This window comes from Peromyscus eremicus, chromosome 4, assembly GCF_949786415.1.
Source record: "Peromyscus eremicus chromosome 4, PerEre_H2_v1, whole genome shotgun sequence".
Classification (NCBI taxonomy): domain Eukaryota; kingdom Metazoa; phylum Chordata; class Mammalia; order Rodentia; family Cricetidae; genus Peromyscus; species Peromyscus eremicus.
Genome location: NC_081419.1, coordinates 127,442,213 through 127,460,071, shown reverse-complemented (window position 1 = coordinate 127,460,071; position 17,859 = coordinate 127,442,213). Strand labels below are relative to the sequence as shown.

The following is a 17,859-nucleotide window of genomic DNA, read 5'->3' as shown; positions in this document are numbered from 1 at the left end:
TCTATCTATCTATCTATCTACTATCTATCTATCTATCTATCTATCTATCTATCTATCTATCTATCTATCTACCTATCCATCCATCCATCCATCCATCCATCCATCCATCCATCCATCCATCCATCCATCTATCTATCTATCTATCTATCTATCTATCTATCTATCTATCTATCTATATCTCCATCCATCCATCCATCCACCTACCTACATACCTAGCTACTTAAAGAGGATTTATTAGAGTGGTTTACAGGTTTTGGACCAGCTAGTCAACACTGGCTGTCTACTGATAGAAAGTCCCAGAATCCAGTAGTTGTTCAGTTCACAAGGATGGATATCTCCCATGATCTCCAGAATATGTTAGAATCCTGAAGAAGTGGGTTCTAATGGCAATGAAGGCATGAACTTGCCAACAAGAGCAAGAGTAAGAACAAGCAGATAAAGAGTGAGTGCTTCCTTCTTCCTATGTATAGACTGCAGCCAGAAGTGTGGCCCAGATTTAAGGTTCTGTTATTCATTATCTTAAAAAAAAAAAGAATCAGCCTGACCCACCACAGTGACTGCTGTTTTCATATTGCACCAGCAACGCTTAAGTTTTTTTTCATATCTTACCAATGGTTAGAGAACTTTTAAGTAAAGAAATCCAGAAAACAACAAAGTAAGTGATGTCTGGGAATCTTGCCATACGAGAGGGTGAGTGTACTGTTATTCCTACAGTGGGATTTGCTAGGGAGCCACTGGCCTGGTGAGAAGAGCTGAGGAGAAATGGGCAAAGAGATGAGGGAACTCATGTGATCTGGCCTCCATTTCTTTTTTTTTTCATTTTTCTTTATTAAGAAATTTTCTACTCACTCCACATACTATCCACAGATCCCCCCTCCTCCCTCCTTCAACCCCCTGCCCTCTTTCCCAAGGTCCCCCCACCCCCGCATTCCCACACCCCCAAATCGAGGTCTCCCATGGGGAGTCAGCAGAGCCCAGCACACTTTGCCTAGGCAGGTCCAAGTCCCTTCCCACTGCACCAAGGCTGTGCAAGGCATCACACCATAGGCACCGGATTCCCAGAAGCCTGTCCATGCACCAGGGACAGATCCCCATCCCCCTGCCTGGGTGTCTGGCCTCCATTTTCTTGGGTGTCATTCTTGCTTTGGGGTAAGCCCATGTCCTGTATGTGATCTTTGTGTCCTTAGTGAGCTCTACTGACTAATATGAAAATATTACCCAGGCACTGATTGTGGTGTAGATATGGCACTTGTGTTCCCAGGAGTTATCTCTTTTTGTGTGTGTGTATGAGTCTAACTTTCTATCTGTGGCAGTCCTGGAACTCACTGTAGATCAGGATGTCTTTGAACTCACAGAGATTCTTCTGCTTCTGCCTCCTGAGTGCTGAGATTAAAGGCGTGTGCCACCGCACAAAGCCAAGAAACCAACTTGTTCATGTTTCTAGGTTTTGGCATTTATTAGCTTACCTTTATTGATTTAGTTTCTTATTTTTTTTTTGGCTGTATGTATGTGTTTTTATTTGTTCATGTACTTACAGGTGTGGGTATGTGTATGTAGGTACTTGTGTAACTTTGTGTGTGTGTGTTGTGTGTGTGTGTGTGTGTGTGTGTGTAGGTCAAAGGGCAACTGGGGGTGGTTGTTTGCACTATCTATCTTTTTTTTGACTGTTTCCCACTAACGTGGCACTCAGAAAGTGAGCTAGGTTGTTGACCAATGATCCCTAGGAATCTAGCTGTCATTGCTTCTCCAGGACCAGGAAGTATTCACTAAGAAGCCCAGGTCTCTTTTAATATGTGTGCTACAAGGCAGAGTGCTGCAGACAGACATCTCTGTAGCCAGTGCCAGCTTGGCTTTTCAGTCAGGGCCACAAGGCTAGGACTATACTTACTGATCTAGATTATAGGAAATTTTTTCTGCATGGTTTATGAGGAGGTCCCTGCAGGTGTCAACAGAGAAGTGAGCCTCAGGAAGAGATAAGAATGAAAATCCGGTATAGATTGACTTCATCAACCTCAATCAAACTTCAGGGAGTCTAATGACAGGTGGTTTTTTTCCCCCAATGTATTTAAGCCTCATACAATTAAAAATTTCCTGGTGTAATACAATCCCTGTTGCATGAGGAAACATGATTACATTGAAAGTCAACTCAGGAGCTGGGTGGTGGTGGCACACGCCTTTGATCCCAGCACTCAGGAGGCAGAGACAGGCAGATCTCTGTGAGTTCGAGGCCAGCCTGGTCTACAGAGAGAGTTCCAGGACAGACTTCAAAGCTACAGAGAAACCTTGTCTCGAGGGGGGGGGGGAAGGAAGTCAACTCAGGGTACATGTCATTTCTTCCAAGAAGATGGGTTCTGGAGATACACTAGCTGTAGTAGCTTAAGAGCCTATGGGTCTGGCCTGGTCTTGGTCATAGGAAATGTAGAGGTCATGTGGGCTATTAGCCACTACTGGTCCTGGTTGTGGGATCTTAGGTGAGCCTCTGGCTATTAGGGTCATTTAGATTATCAGCCACCTCCCAGTCTTGGTTGGAAGAACCTGATATGGCCTGGCCCAACAGAGAACACAGACCACCAGGTTGTTAATCATTTCTATTTCTCAGTTTTCTGGATGGAAGAACAGGTTTTTCATCTTTCCCATTGGAAAGGTAATCCTGTGTGCTTGATAATTCTTGTTTTTCTGGAGATCTGTGGGCTCAAGGACCTGCTTGCTATATTCCCAACTGTAGGTAGAAGTTTTCCTATCTTGGCAGCCATTTTCTAAATAACTGACTCAGAGTTTAATATTAATTATAAATTCTTGGCCAATAGCTCAGGTTTGTTACTAACGCTTACAACTTAACCCATTTCTGTTAATCTAATGTTACCCCAAGGCTCATGGCTTTTACTTCTATCCCATTTTGAGTATCTGACTTGTTCTGCATCTGAATGGCTAACCTTCTGACTCCCCCCTTTCTCATCCTAGCATCCTGTCTGTCTCAGGCTGCCTCACCCAATCTCTTTCTGCCCAGCTATCGGCCTATCAGCTTTTTATTAACAATGAGAGCAATACATATTTACAGTGTACAAAAAGATTATTCCTCAGCACCCAACAGATTTGTAGTGATACTTGGCTCTTACCTCTTTGAACCATCTCACAGTTTGTGTTTAAACTGTGCTCCTCCATTTTCAACATGGAGGATATGGGTTCCAGGCTCTGTTTGGTTTCAATTAATAAGAAAGAAGCATTTAGAGTTGGAGAGTGTGCTAGCTTTCCATCAGTGTAACCAGGTGAGCATCTTAAGTAGGGAAGAGGTTAATGTAAGCTCAGTGTTAGAGGATCCAGGCTGTATCCTAATTTCTCTCCTGGTCTTTAGGTCTGTGGTTAGCACTACACGGTTATGAGAAGCAAAGTGTTCACGAGATGGCTAGGAAGCAAAAGCAGGAACAGAAAGAGACAGGGTTCCCCATCTGCTTGAATGGCACACCCCAGTGACCCGAAGAACCACTTCTAGGCACCACTTCTTAGAGGTAACACCTCCCAATAGCACCAGGTGGGGAGCAAGGCTGTACCACCTGAGCCTTTGAGAGGCACTCCAGATCCAAGTAAGGCAGGAAAGTGAGGGGGGAAAGGTTTAATCATTGTCACGATTGTCCCCCAGGGCACCGGAGAACGCTGGATTTTGTTGTCTCATATTATTGTTCAAGCCCAAATAAGAAGTGCTTTGCATGCTCACGAACATGTAACAGAGTTGAGACATGAGTCATCTTTTACTTTTGCGTGCAGAGACTGTTTATTAAGGAGCTATTCCAACAATGCCCATGACCTTGAACTGTTCTTCTTTCCCTTGTCAATCAAGGCAGAGGATCCTGAGCATGCTGAGGGGACTACTGCTATTGTTTCCTTAATCAGAAGGATGGGGCTTCAAGGTTGCATGGAAAAGATTCACAGGGGGTTTCACTGTCTCGCAGTACTTTGCCTGGCTTCAGTAGCACTGGGTTCAGTTTGCTGCCTGAAGGTGATTCTACAGAGAGAGAAAGACAGTAATTACTGCCTAAGTGCTAACACACACCTCACCAGATCACATAGCACTGCTTCAGGGATGGGGAGAGAGCACCTGGAGAGCACCCTAGAGAGCTTAGATTAAGAGAGAAGGAACTTTAAGGGGAAGCCTCTGGCAGGAGGGGATCCGTGTGGATGCAGTCGGGGTCCACCCAGAGACAGCAGTGCGAGGCACCGACTCTGGGGTCACAGGATCCTGAGTGAACCAGCTGCTGACCCTGAACAGTGCTGGCTGTCAGTAGCTACACTTTCACTGTTATCCAGAACTGCTGTGGGATGTGATTCTTGTCACTGTGGCTGTAGATCAGATGTCATCCATCTGATCGGTGCCCTGATCAAGGCTGGCTTGTGCAGGTTCCCTGGCCCTGATAGGGTGGGCAGGAAAGAATGAGAACATGAAAAGCCACCCTGAGCAAGTGCTGCCTTTCTGTCATTCAGACGCTCTAGGAATTGATGTGTGCCCAGATGCAGGGAAGTGTGGGGTCAGGTTTGAGTCCTATGAGAGAAGCTGGTGTTCTCTGGGTTAATTTCACACTGGTCGTACGTACAGGCAGGATTGGGAATCCGTGCGAGGTCCTGTATTTGAGGCAAAGCGAAGGAAGACAAACAAGCAAGGAAGAGTTGTATTTCGGTTTCTTACCGATTTCAGTGGTCTGACATTGGCATCCTTTAGGGCAAATGTAGTCACTCCTTCCGGAACATTCATTTGTTTAAACAGTTCTGAAATAAGGAAGTAGCATCTTGTGACAGCAGTTAAGGGAAATGAGAACCTGGGTGGCTTGTCTGACCACAGTCACACTTGGGATCTCTGACCTGTATGTGGCCCTAGGAGGAGTCACTGCCACACACATTCAATATGGTGTCATGAAGACTGTCCATCCCAGCCTGTAGGATGGAGGCAAGATACGGTGTAGGGGAAGGAAGGCCCCAAAGCAGGTGGGGACCTGGTGGTCTCCTACCATTGATGAGAAATGATACACTGCCTCACGACAGGACCTGACTGGGGGTGACACATACATTTGAAGATCAGTATACTATTGACAACCACAGTAGAAGCAACCAGGACTGTGTGTATTCCTGGCCTGTGGCACCATCATCATTGTTGTCCAAAGAGGTTCTGATATCACCTTCAAGGGTCACAACTCTAATGTCTTTATGGGTGGGTGACCCAGGTCCACTGTGCAGCTGTATACCCTGGTGGTCTTGGTCCCAGGTACCTGCAGACAAGACTTCCTGGGAGCTCCAGAGGAGGCAATTTGATCTGTTTTCCCTTTATACCATCATGATGCTGTCATTTATGATAGAGAATGTGATGTATAACCCAGCAGGTGACAGGGTGGCCTTGTGCTTGGGGTTTAGTGTCCCACATGTGTCATTCCCGGCACCTCTCATGGGGCACTCACTGTGCTGGCTGTCAGCATCATTAATTCCACATACCATTGAAGGAAGACCAGGCCTTCTTCATGACTTCAGCCATAATGCCTTCCACCTCTTCCTTCTGCAAGACCCGGGAGGACATTTTCAGTAGAGCCTTGCAGCCCTCCAATTGTCCTCAATGCCCAGCAGCATGAGCTGAGGCTGCAGGTTTCTGAGGGCTTTCTCTATTGGACAGGTCTGTCACATGTCAAGGTCAAATATAGAGATGGATCTCCCTGTATCCTTAGGACTCCCGCTATTTTGGAGTTTTGGGGTCCCTACTGGGGTTTGTTGCCCTTGTGGCTCCATGAGCAGAGGTATTGTCCTGTTTACTGCCACCTTGCTATAGTTCCAGCAGGTAGCTTTGGGACTTCAGGACGACTAGGAGGTCAAAGGTTGGGAGCCCTGCACTTGGTGGTCACTGCTACCTGCTGTGATGTGGTCTGAGGACGTAGGTCTGGGTCCCTCCATGTCATGGTGCACCCTTCTCATCCTGTGACCCTCCTCTGAGAGCATATGGGGTTGCTTCTACACCTCTTTTTCCTTCTTACTGCTCATCCCTCTTCGTGGGAAATCAGGCTTCTGTGAACTGGCTTGGGGTGCCACTGTAACCAAACCTCACTGTGTGCACAGAGAGGACACTCCTTAAACTCTGCTCTCTAACATCCAGGGACAGATCTTGGCATAAACTACTGTATTTGGGTGTCTCTATGAGGTCAGCGGTCAATCCTACTCAGTCTTTATCACTTAGTCCAGAGCCAGGACCATCCTGTCTCTTGCCTGAGAAGCAGAGATGGAAGGTTTGCTAACCTGAATGTTCCCTGAGTCTGCTGCTTCACTGGCTCCTCGTATCTCAGGCTGCTACAGGGACACATTTCCTAACCCCATCTCTGGGTCCCACTGTGGACCTCTCTCCCTCATGTGGCCCCAGACTTTCAGTATCTTCCGTCTCCTTTGTATGTGTTTCTATGTATGCTCCTTGTGGCCCCCAATGCAGATGTGAGTGTGATCATGGGCAGCTATGGTTTAAGAGCTCTCCAGAGAGCCAGTTAGGAACCTGAGTTCTGTTCCACAGTAGGTGTGTGCTCTATTACCCATGGGCCTCTCTTTCCCCCATTCCTGAGTCAGAGTGTCTGGCATTGACATGCTTTCCCACCTATCATGGGTCAGTACATAAGGGCCCACCAACTTACAGCCTCAGGAGGCTCCACTGTGTTCTTAGACCTGTCAGCAACAAAGAACAAAGAAATGTTAGCTTCACGAGAACAGTACCACTTGTGTTTAGAGTTCAAGTCTTATCTCAGTTGATTTGGAATGAGTCAGCTGTAGACTAGGAGATAGTGAGCAGAATGGACAGGTGACTAAGAGCATGTAGACCTAAATTCCCCATTTCCTGTAATTATTGAAATATTTTCCCAGAACCCATCATGTGTATGTGTTTCACAGGGTCTTTACATCCTTGGGAGGATGGTGCAGTTACAGCTTGTAGTACCTCTTGACTTGGATGTCTGGTACCAGTTTGGTTTTTGAAATCTTGCTGTTATGAGCGATGATTAATTTCTGAAATGACACAAGAAAGTTTGAGTGAAACATGGGGGTGTGGCCTTTCCTTTGTTATGGGGACTCCAAGGTATATTGGGCCTCAGGCTTTTGGGGACAGCTTATCTCATGCATCCAAGTCCTTGCCCTTCTTCCAACTCAGGGAACCTTCATTTCTCTGTACTCACCGTTGTCCCCGTGGCAAAGTCCTCACCACCCTTCCTTATTTCAACCTCATAAGTGAGTCCGAGGAGTTTGTCTTTCTGGAAGGCATAGGCTATTTTGGTGATGTTGGCACCCAGGTCATTCATCTGTTGTGAAGAAGACTTCAGTCAGTGAGAGGAAGAGGATGGGAGGTGCCCTACCATGAGTCAGGCATGTGTCCTTCAGTCTTGGTTGAGATACTGACTTTGCTTCTGTAGGCTTGGTCACCCAGCTGGGTGCTGGTGCAGCTGAGAAAAAGAAATGACATGTGCATCCTCACCCCATGCCTCTGTTTACTCGAGTGGATGGATGTTGGGGCAGAGACCTTGTGAAATGTTGCTTTCTATCAAGCCTTTCAAAGTAGAAGTGTGTTTCTCGGCTCTTGTTCTTGGACGCTCTCTGCTGAACACTTATGGACTCTGTGGTGAAGATTCCTTATAGGCTGAGTCACCTGATCATGGTACCTAGAGTGTGAGAGCTCCTCTCACTGGGGAGACCTCTTCCATCTTTAGTGGGGGTCATATTAAAGTACTTCCTGGGTAGATAAGCCTGGTGCCCTTGCTGCTACTGTGACTTGACCACTCACAGATTCTTTGAGGGCATCAGTAAAATCAAGAAGAGTTCTTACATTGAGCTGTGTTTTGAGGATTACTTGCCATTGATCATTTCAGGACACATGGCAGTGTGCTTGGCATGTGGGTGACACACTCATAATATTTACCCTCCCTACCCCCTTGCCTGCTTCTGAGCCCCACTGATGGCATCAAGGCTGATCAGTAAGGATGATGTGTGTCCTGTGGCATTGGTCTTATCCATCTCTGCAGGAACCTTCAGATCTTACTGGGCAGTGGGCACATGCCTTTAATCCTAGCACTTGGGAGGCAGAGTCAGGCAGATCTTTGTGAGTTCAAGGCCAGGCTAGTCTACAGAGGTAGTTGCAGGACAGCTAGGATTACACAAGGAAACCTTGTCTCAAGAAACTAAAAAAAAAAATAAAATAAAATCAAACAACCTTCGTATCTCATTTATATGTCTACCTTCTCCCTCAGAAGTGACAGTCTCAGCTGACATCCAGAGTAGTGCAGACCTGAGGCTGATGGAGGACACTCACCTTGACAGAGCTCTGCTTGGCCACGTACATTAAAAGTATCTTCAACATCGAGGTGGACATAGTTACAGAAATGGTGGCATTTTTGGGATCTGGAGGCAGCCGACCTCCAGGCACAGGCACTGGTTTTTTTCCCAAATTGAATTCAACCTAAGGAGGGAAAGCAGCGAGACAGCTATGTCAGATCAGGAGACCCGAAGGAGAGGGAAGGCCTTGTGGCCTGGCTTCACTGTGCAGGGCAGTGGAGCAGGGCTCAGGGCAGCCAGGCTTGCCCCAGAGGCCATGAATCCTCACCTGAAGGTGAGTCGGTCGTTTATGACGGACTTCATGAAGATGTGTGTTTAATATTGCTTTCTCTCCTTGTCACCGTTCTGCAGAACTGAGGGCCAGTCTCCCTCTGTGTCTCCGTCTTCCTTTTCCCTCCCTATTTCCCTCCCTCCTATGTTTCATAAACCATCATATGGAGGAGTAAGTTCTTAGATATTAAGGCAATTCTGGGATATTTTTTCTGTCTGTCTGCTTGTCTGTCTATCTATCTGTCTGTTTCATTTTTCTTTTTTATGCATTCTATCCTCATATTTCTGAGCTATACTCCTTTTGGAAGGGATGCTGGAAGATTCAGACAGGAACAGAGAAGGGAGACTTATGCCTAACACCACTGGTGTTTCCTCGTGTCCCATGAATAGCTCCTTTAGTTTTTACTTGACTTTAGAGCGATTCATACTCTCTGGGAAGCATGGCTCCGTTTCCACATGTGACGTGTGTAGGAAGTTCTGACCCTCAGCTTATGTCCTTGGTGTGTGTTGTAGGTTGTTGAGGAACAGCATCCCAAATGTGCATGGATTTATGCACTCAGCATCTGAGTGCAGCTTTTTTGATGAATTTCTAGAAGAGAATTGAGCTAACTATGTCCCCTCTCTTCATCGCTTGTCCCAGCCTGGTTTTGCCTCCCTGACTTTGGGTAGTGGGTGGTTGGAAGGAGCTGACTCTATCTGTTGTGTTGTGTACAGTCCACTGCGAATGGAGAGCTGAGCTGAGACAAGTTATGGTTCTCTCTGTGGGAGTTCCTCACAGGCCCTTGTCTGTGGGTTTGAATGGAGAAGAGCACTGGCTGACCATGTCCTGATGGACACTCAGGAGACTGACCCCAGGGAAGATGAGGGTGAGAACTGAGCTGATCATCTCACTGTCCTGACTCTCTGATCTCTGTTTGGGCTCAGGTGTGCTTCCAGCCTTCAGCGGGTGTCATTGCAATAACAGTGAGTACTTACACAGTAGAAAATGGAAAGTCCTTTGGAAGAAATCCTGGTACTTTGAACCTGGTACTTGAATAAGCCGGTAGCTGTGGAGGAGAGGGAGGGGGGAATGGAGAGAGCCCAGGCAGCCATTGATGGCTGTCGTGCCTCAGACTGGTCTGCCCTATATACCAGTATGCACAGCTGCTTCTGTCTGGATGCCAGACACAAGGTGCTGCCTTGAATGGCTTCCACATCTCAAGGGATGCTGTGAGCTTTGGGTTTACCCACAAGGATTTAGAGTTTTTTTTTTTAATTTTAAATCTGATGTGTCAAAATCCCCTTGGAGAAGGAGAGACTGTCTAGGTAGACCACGCCTTTTGTCTCTCCTGGGACTTGAGAAATAAGCCCAGTTTGCTACTTCAGCTCTCTGGGTGGCTCAACCCTAGATGTCCTCCCGCCTTTACTGTTGGTATGTTTATAGGGATATTGTGAGATTTCCTGATCTCAGGATCCCAGAGGTGAGGTCCTGGGACTGCTCCTCATTCAGACTCTTTGCAGTGTTGCCTTTAAATGCTGTTTGGGTTGTGAGGCTCTCTGCAGACCCCCAGAAACACTGTGTCATCTCTCTTCTGTGTCAGAAGTCAAGTACTTGAGGGAAAGTCAACTGGACCATCCTCTTTCCTAAGAGTGCGGAGGAGGTTGTGAGAATCCTTGTAGTTTTGGAGTTTGGTATCTCAGAGGCCCAATCTCTGTGGTATGTCCCCTATGAAATTCCCCAAGGTCCCTGGGCCACTTGAGTCTACTGACAAAGGACACCAAGGAAGTACTCACCATTCTTGCAGTCATTAAAGTCCTTGAGGACGATGGCACAGGAGTTGGATTTCTGCAGCTGTGAAGTCACCACAGGTTAGCTTAGCTGAGGGAGCATCAGTAGTCTGTCTTATCAGCCAACGTCCTCTCCTTCTCCCCTTGGCTTCCCCCTTTCCTGAGCTAGTTCCCTAACCTCTCATGGGCAGATGTTATCCACTATTCCCAAATCTCGGGTACTCTAGTTCTGCTGCTGGACATATGTTCAGAGGAGTTTCCTGGCCACACTGTCCTTTGGGCTCCAGGGGTCCCTTGTTCCTAAATCTGTCCCAGCAGTCAGCCATTTACAAAGCTGCAAGATTCTTTCCTAGTCCCCCAGTGATTCAGGTCTCTGAGGGAACCCCACCCCTTCCCTGGACTTACATTCTCATTCATTTCTGCTGTCAGCAGTATTGGGATGATGTCATTCAAGGGCAGAGACGTGGGGAGAGGCACAGTTCCTGTGACTCTGTGAAAGACATATGTGTTGAAATGAGTGATCGTCATGTTTCTAGATTTGTGCATGTCTTAGACAGACCGACTCAGTGATGAAGGAGTCAGGATGATGTTTTGGTTCTCAGTGTGAGGGTGAGTCCTGCGCTCCTGCCTTGGTCTTTAGTCTTTAAGGAACATGCAAAGGTTCCTGGCCAAAGCACAGGACACGTGCCCCAGAGGTCTCCCTGGATCCTTCAGACACCAGAACACATTTGTCCATAGACCTATCTGTGGTCTTGGTGTAGCTGTGGATCTGAATTCAGAACTTGTTAAGTTCTACTTAGAGAAATTACAGTGACTCCTGCATAGGGCATCCCAGAGGGAGGGAAAGAATGTCCAGGACGGGTATGTATGGGGGAGAAGCGTTTCTAGCTTCCTAGTGTGAACCTAGTCAGAATGGCTACTATTAACCTCGTCAGAAGGGCTTGGAACCTATGGTTGGCCCAGGAGAGGAGAGGTAGGCAGCTGGTCCACAGAAGTGTCAGAGAGACTTGCACCGTGTGGCCTCATGGTTCTTTTTGGGAAAACATAGGATGAGTCCCTTAAATAGAATCAATAGGAAAGATAGAAGGTAGATGTGAGAAGACTGTTCTTGAAAAGAGAGGAATGTTGATAGTTAGCTCTCCTAGCATTTCCTGATTGTCTAGAGGACTATGGTGGACCAGCTCTCCTCTGGGACAGCAGCAGGGCCTTTTGACACACTTTTGGATTGATTCAGTAGAAGGATAGAAGCTGTTACGTACGTCTCTACTAAGTTTATTTTCATTTCGTTGACCTCGATATGGGTGTCTTGGACGTCAAGGTTGACACATTGCGTGTTGTTGGAGGAAATAGCAATTTTCATTGTCACATCCAAGTTAGATTCAAATTTCAGTAGGGTGATGACAGGTCCAAGTACGCTGTGGAGAGGAACGTGAATGAAATACTGCCTGAGACATGAGGCTGCAGCGGAGGGCTAGGCATTTGGGAATCAGGCTCATGTTGTGGTGAAGGTTGTCCTCTAGAGGGGAGGACTGTGTTTCCTAGTCCACATGCTCCTAGCGCCTCAGTCCCATGGCACAGAATGAAGAGGGTGGTTCTTGTGGTAGTAGTTACTATTTGACAAATAACTGTCTAACCTAGCCTTGAGGAGGTCCCCTGTTGTTTGTGGCACAAACTACCAGCCATAAGTTCACTTCCAAGTCTAGCACTTAGGCCTTTTGAGTTTTTGTAGAAATATGTAAAAGAAGTCTATCAGAAGAAATGCTTGCCTTCTTAACATAAGAAGCTTAGTACAAGGCAGGTTATCTATCATCTGTCTGTCTGTCCATCTGTCATCTATCTGTCTGTTTTTCTATGTATCTATGTATGTTTCTATCTATGAAACTGCCTATCTATGTATGTATCTATGAATTTATGTATGTTTATATGTATGTATGTATCTATTCATCTATGTAATTTTTTTTTTCTGAGTCAGGGTCTCATTGTGTAAGCCAGACTTGCTTGAAATAGCTGATCCTCCTTTCTCTGTCTCTGAGTCCTTGTCATCTGGCTCTAGGGTAGGGTGCATGTATCCTAGTCCCCAGTGACCCAGCAATCATGGTGGAAACAGGCTCACCCTTTTCCGCCTATGGTGGCAGTGACTGTGGAGTGGACTTGGATCTCATCAGCTTCCATGGTTATGTCCGTGCTCTCCTCTCTCACCTCGTCGACCTTGAACCTGCAGAGTGACGACAGAGACTCAGTTCTGCTTCATAGAAACAGCCTGGCCCTCCTGAGAAGTACGTGTGAGGCACCCAGTTCCTCACCAGCTAAGCGCTGCTAGTCCTGTGAACCCTGAGCTTCCTTCCCTTTCCACCCAGTGGTTTAAACTCAAGACATCCTGGTCATATTTTGCAGAGTTCCAGCGGGAGTAAGTCTGTCTCTCTATGAAAGTGTGGCTGTCGCTGGGGTTGCTGTAGACTGAGTGTAAGTGTTCCCAATGAGCAGTTTGTTTGTCCAGAAACCCAGAGAATTGTCAAGGAAGCACTTACTCGAGCACAAGCTCTTGGATGTTTATCTTGAGCAGATCTGAAAGTGAGTTTTTGATGTCTTCTGGGAGGATATCCTTGACCTTGGCCTCAACAGATTCTTTCAGATGTTCTACGTTTTCCACCGCGCCACCCAGAGTCTGCTTGATATCAGAGAGCCCCTCTCCCTTCAGGATTCCTTTGCCAGAGCCCTTGTCTCCACCGAGGTTTAGTAAGCTGCCCAGGCCTTCCTTGCCCCCTGGGAGCAGGTTGTTGAGTCCTCCAGTGGCCTTGGACCCTGAAGAGGCCTTTGAGGACTCCTCATTGCCTTTTTGGCCTAGGAGACCATCTAGGCCAAGACCACCTGCCCCTTGTAGGAGGGAGGTGGGATCTAAGAGTGAGAGCAGGTCAAGGCTGTCCAGTGTGGACATCAGTGTCCCAAGCACGCCTCCCATGCCAACGCCATTACACTTCACAAGTTCCTCGATCTGTGGGGGCAGAGTGTTCATGAGATCTGAAAAAGATCAAGAGACAGTCCTGCTGTGGATTTTCTGTTCAGTTCATCCCTAGCACCCTCCTTTTGGAAGATGACATCTTGAAATATGGGGTACATAGGAACTCTGAATTCTGCGTTCCAAGTTCTAGTGCTTCCCCTGCCCTAGTTAAGAATGACCTTCTGTCTGAGAGATCTCCCTTCCGTGTTGTCGCAGCTGCTGCTGGTCCTACACTGATGCTAATTTGTGATGAGACTGTTAGCTTCAAAGATACTTGGGCGTGGAGTGAGGAGGAACCTCATTTGTGCATGTCATTTTTCTTGTCATTATTTGTCTTGCCTCCTTCTCTCCTTCTATTGACAAAAATCATACACACACACACACACACACACACACACACACACACACACACACACACGTGTTGTGCATTCTTGACTGGTCCTGTTAGGGCATGAGCCATCTGGCCAGCTTTATTTGATTAATTTTTGTTTTTGTCCTGATGTCTGGTGCTCAGTATCAGCTCTAGTCCTCAGGGTCGTCATTGGTATTCTGATCCCCATCCTCTGTGTTTGTTGGAGGCTTATAATTGGATGTGGTGCTTGGCTACCATTTGAAGGATAAAGGTTATGGTTGCGGATGTCTACTGTAAGGTGGAGGGACTGCAGGAGCAGGAGGGTAGTGAATAGACCAGCACAGATATTCTTTCTTTCTAGGCCATTCTGCCCAAGTCTCCTCTGCTCTTTTGACCCATTTTCATATCATTAGTCTTTACAGATTATTGTTACTTGGATGTGCTATGTTGGGTAGTCTTTGCACTTGTCCAAGACTTAAGCCCTGATAGGCAGTCAGGGGCCTATCATCTATTTCCTGCCGTCTGGTATAAGTAAGAAAGGAAAGATGGAATTTTAGGGTAGTAGAGAACAGGCTGAGAGTCATCCTGTGGCCTGGAAAATAGTCAAATCACTATAATGCTATCTCGACATGCCTGTCTGTCTGTCTCTAGCAGGATTGCATAGAATAAAATGTCAATCAAGTGTTGCTTGTGGTCAGCTTGCCTATTGCAGAGCTGTGGCTGATTGGTTCAAGGGGAATTTCTGCCTCAGCAGAGTGTTGAGTTACAGTTGAGGCAGTCCACAGAAGCATGTTTTACATCCTAGCAGCTCCTTCTTCGCCCAGCGTTCTGTGTCTAGAATCTTGGGCTTATGAGGGGTGTTAGTTGGCCACTATGACAGGTGAGTGGCTTATGGCCTCCGTCATCATCCTGTTATGCTCTCTGTGATGCAGGGCTTTACTGGAGTGTTGCTGCACAGAACCTCCAGGGAACTACAAAGTGTTTCCTGTTGTTCTTTTTTAACCCATGAAACCTAACTAATCCCTGTTTCTCAAGCAGAATCATCTCTTTGTCATGCTTTTAACTACCCAGGTTCCTGTAGTCTCGGCCTTTGAGAATCTTAGGGAGAAGAATTTCTCGTCTCCTGGACCAAAGTGTATGTCAGGGAGAGGCTGAAGTGGGTGTTTTAAGAGAGCACGTGTGGTCAAGGGCTTGCAGGCCGATTCTGAATGTGCTGATTTTGTTCTGGAAACTAGCCCGAGGGTTAATCAACTGTGGGAGTCTAGGCAGTCTTGGGGCCCAGCAAGGAGAAACCCTGTGGTATGACATAGTCTCTAAGTGGTAAGAATCCACTGGAAGGCAAATAGAGAGACAGCTTTGGGGTCAGACATTTCCTTTGTCCAGGGTAGCATAAGTCAGTCCTGGACTAAGAATAGTTACCTTACACTCAGCTTCACCATCTCTCAGAGCTTTAGGATAAGCTGGATTCAGCCCTTGCTGTGCCAGAATTTCTAGGTATGACCCAAGTTCCCTTCTCTCTCTAGGCACCAAGCAGATGCCACAGGGTCATCATGTTTGAAATTCACTTGCTGAGAAGGTTGACTGAACCTTCTCTGAGCTAGAAATGAGCAGACTATGGAAGGTGTGGACAGGACCCAAAATGACAGCTAAAGTGAGTCTTACTTACAGTCGTGGAGTTGGCCGCTGGAGAGGAAGTATCTGGCTGCAGGTGCACACTTGCCTCCTTTGGGGGCAGCTGGATGCTTTCTGGGAGGCAAGCCTTGGCTGTTGGAGGAACCTTTGAGGTGTGGGGGCCTTGGCATGACAAGAGGGAGAGTGCTCACACTGGGCACAGCAACAGGGAGATTGTTCACCGCTGGGGGTGTTTCCACCAGGTCAAGTGTTCCTGCTTGGATGTTCAACATGATGGCCAAGGCCCAGAGAGCCCACATTGTTGTGGGTGAAACCTGCAGAAAGGAAATGGGTCACTCATCACGTTCACCACAGGCCTTAGAGCTGTCATGTTACTTTGTGTAGATGGCTCCCTGGCTCTGGTAAGAGCATGTTTTTCACATTATTGACACCCCAGTTTCTCCTCTGTTCGTGGGAATATGTTCTGATACATGCTAGTTAACATCTTGTGGAGCAACTCTTTCCTCTTCCTGTTTCTGCCATGGGTAATTGTACTGTCAGGATTGGCTGTAGCATGTCAATGAAGGTGAGCCCTGCTATTTTGTGCAGCCATAAGATATAATATCCTTGGTATTATCTCAAATATAAATTTCACCCCTCTTTTTTTTTTCAGTGCTGAGATTTTACAAAAGACTTGCCCATGTTACACCAGTGCTGAACCATTGAACAATGTCCTTAGGGCCCTGGCAGTGTCCCAGTTCCTGTCTGTGGACATGTCCAGTTGAGTCCTTAGCTACAATCTCAGGTCTCTTCTCCTAAGTATCTTCTTAGTGAGTAGTTAGTATGTGACTTTTACTGAGGCATCTTATAGAATTGTGTGAGCAAAGCTAGGCATTAGGTCCCATTCTTATCCTGGTTTCCCTTGTCTTGAGTGGTGGACCTCATTCATGGTGCATCTGAGGTGTGCTGGTGACTTCTGGAGATTATTTCCCATCTCACTTTCTCAGATTCCTTTCTTATGCTTATTCTCTGAGTGTTTTGTCTCTGACATTTACCTTGATTTATTTGCTTATTTATTTTTGAGACAGGGTCTTACTCTACTTTCCTGAAGCTTGCTTTCTGGTTCAGACTGGCCTTGAAATCACAGAAAACTGTTGCCTCTGTCCCTCCAGTGTTGGGATTAATGCTGTACACCCCCATTCCTGTCCTTTCTTTAAGTCTTGGAATTACATTTATTCATTGCTTTCCATTGGTGTTTATGTGTGTTCTATGTCATGGGAATGCAAGTCAGAGGAGAAATTGATGGAGTTTGTTCTCTCCTTCTGTCGTGTGGGTTCTAGGGACCAAACTGAGGTCATCAGGCTTGGTGGCAGGTACCTTTACCAGCTGACTGATTTCTCTTTCCTCTTTCTAACATTTAGAATGGTCCTGAGGGATGTGACCACGGCATTTTCACCTAAGACATGAGTTGCACTGTGGCATTTCTTCCCTCTTGTCCTCCTTCACCTATGAGGTTTGTAAAATTGGGGGTGTGGGTCTTTGCTCCCACCTTTCAGAACACTGTCAGAATCACCATAGGGGTCACTTCTTTCAAATTGTGACCCGAAGATGAAAATTTGGTTATGACAGAGGGCACCCTGCACATGTGTTCCTAATAATAAGGATCATTCATCAAGACTCCAGCTATAATCCTTAATATCCAGAAACACTACTGCAGCCTGACACAAAGAGGCTCCTGTGACATACCTGTCCAGCAAGTGACTGCTCCACCTATGACTGGTACCACCCTGGTAATTACTTGATCTCATTTGAAAACATCATCTATAGTCTGTCTTCTTCCATCCCTCGGATCTGGCCATGCCCCATCCTCTTTGCATCCTCCACTAGTCTACAGTAAGTTTGTCTTCCCAGAGCTGAGCTAGCCTGTGTCTGGAAAGTGGGTGATTCTTGGAGGGTGCGTGTGACGGTTTAGGTTGGCACCATGTACACTCACTAGCAAAAGCAAGCCCTCTGTTGCCGTTACCATGAGAAAGTGGTTTCAGTAAATAGAAGCCAGTGACAATTCCTTGCCTTGAATAAATTGCCTTTTTGAAAAACAGATCTCAGCAATTTCCACCAGACTTCTGCCTTTGCTGTCCTAACTGTGGGAAATCCAAAGAGCATGGCATTCATCTAAACCCTCTCTCTGGAAAATCGAGGCATTTGTGCCTGTTAATGAGTTCATGGCTCTGCTGCCTTAATGGACCTCTCTGAATGTTCCAGCAATCAGTTTCCTGTGTTCTTCAGAAAACAGTCTCCTAATTTTCCCTTGTCATGTACCAGCCCACTATAGTCCCATAATCCCACATTTCAGCAGCAGAGGAACATTCTAGATTGTCAGTGAATAAGCCCTAGTCATCTGTCCAGAGGTGACCTGTCCCATAGTTGTTCTTACCTGGCCTGCCATTCTTAGTGTGTCCCTCTGGGCAGTCCTTACCTTTCCCCTCTGAAGGGTCAACGTCTTCAGAAGCTGCTTCTCCTCCTGCTCTTG

The 17,859-nt window shown here is 46.7% G+C and overlaps 1 protein-coding gene across 1 annotated transcript; it reads right to left on the bottom strand.

Moving 5' to 3' along the window:
- Nucleotides 1–3,759: 3,759 nt before the first annotated feature.
- Nucleotides 3,760–17,858, bottom strand: LOC131908663 (vomeromodulin-like). Its single transcript, XM_059259698.1, has 15 exons — nucleotides 17,806–17,858; nucleotides 15,385–15,664; nucleotides 12,897–13,386; nucleotides 12,482–12,583; nucleotides 11,628–11,783; nucleotides 10,774–10,858; nucleotides 10,375–10,432; nucleotides 9,577–9,647; nucleotides 8,309–8,455; nucleotides 7,182–7,304; nucleotides 6,947–7,014; nucleotides 6,648–6,678; nucleotides 5,476–5,536; nucleotides 4,679–4,758; nucleotides 3,760–4,000 (listed from the first exon to the last, which is right to left on the bottom strand). Exons 2-15 carry the CDS (start codon nucleotides 15,647–15,649, stop codon nucleotides 3,977–3,979), a joined length of 1,761 nt encoding a protein of 586 aa, XP_059115681.1. The 5' UTR covers nucleotides 15,650–15,664; nucleotides 17,806–17,858; the 3' UTR covers nucleotides 3,760–3,976.
- Between the last annotated feature and the right edge of the window lies 1 nt (nucleotide 17,859).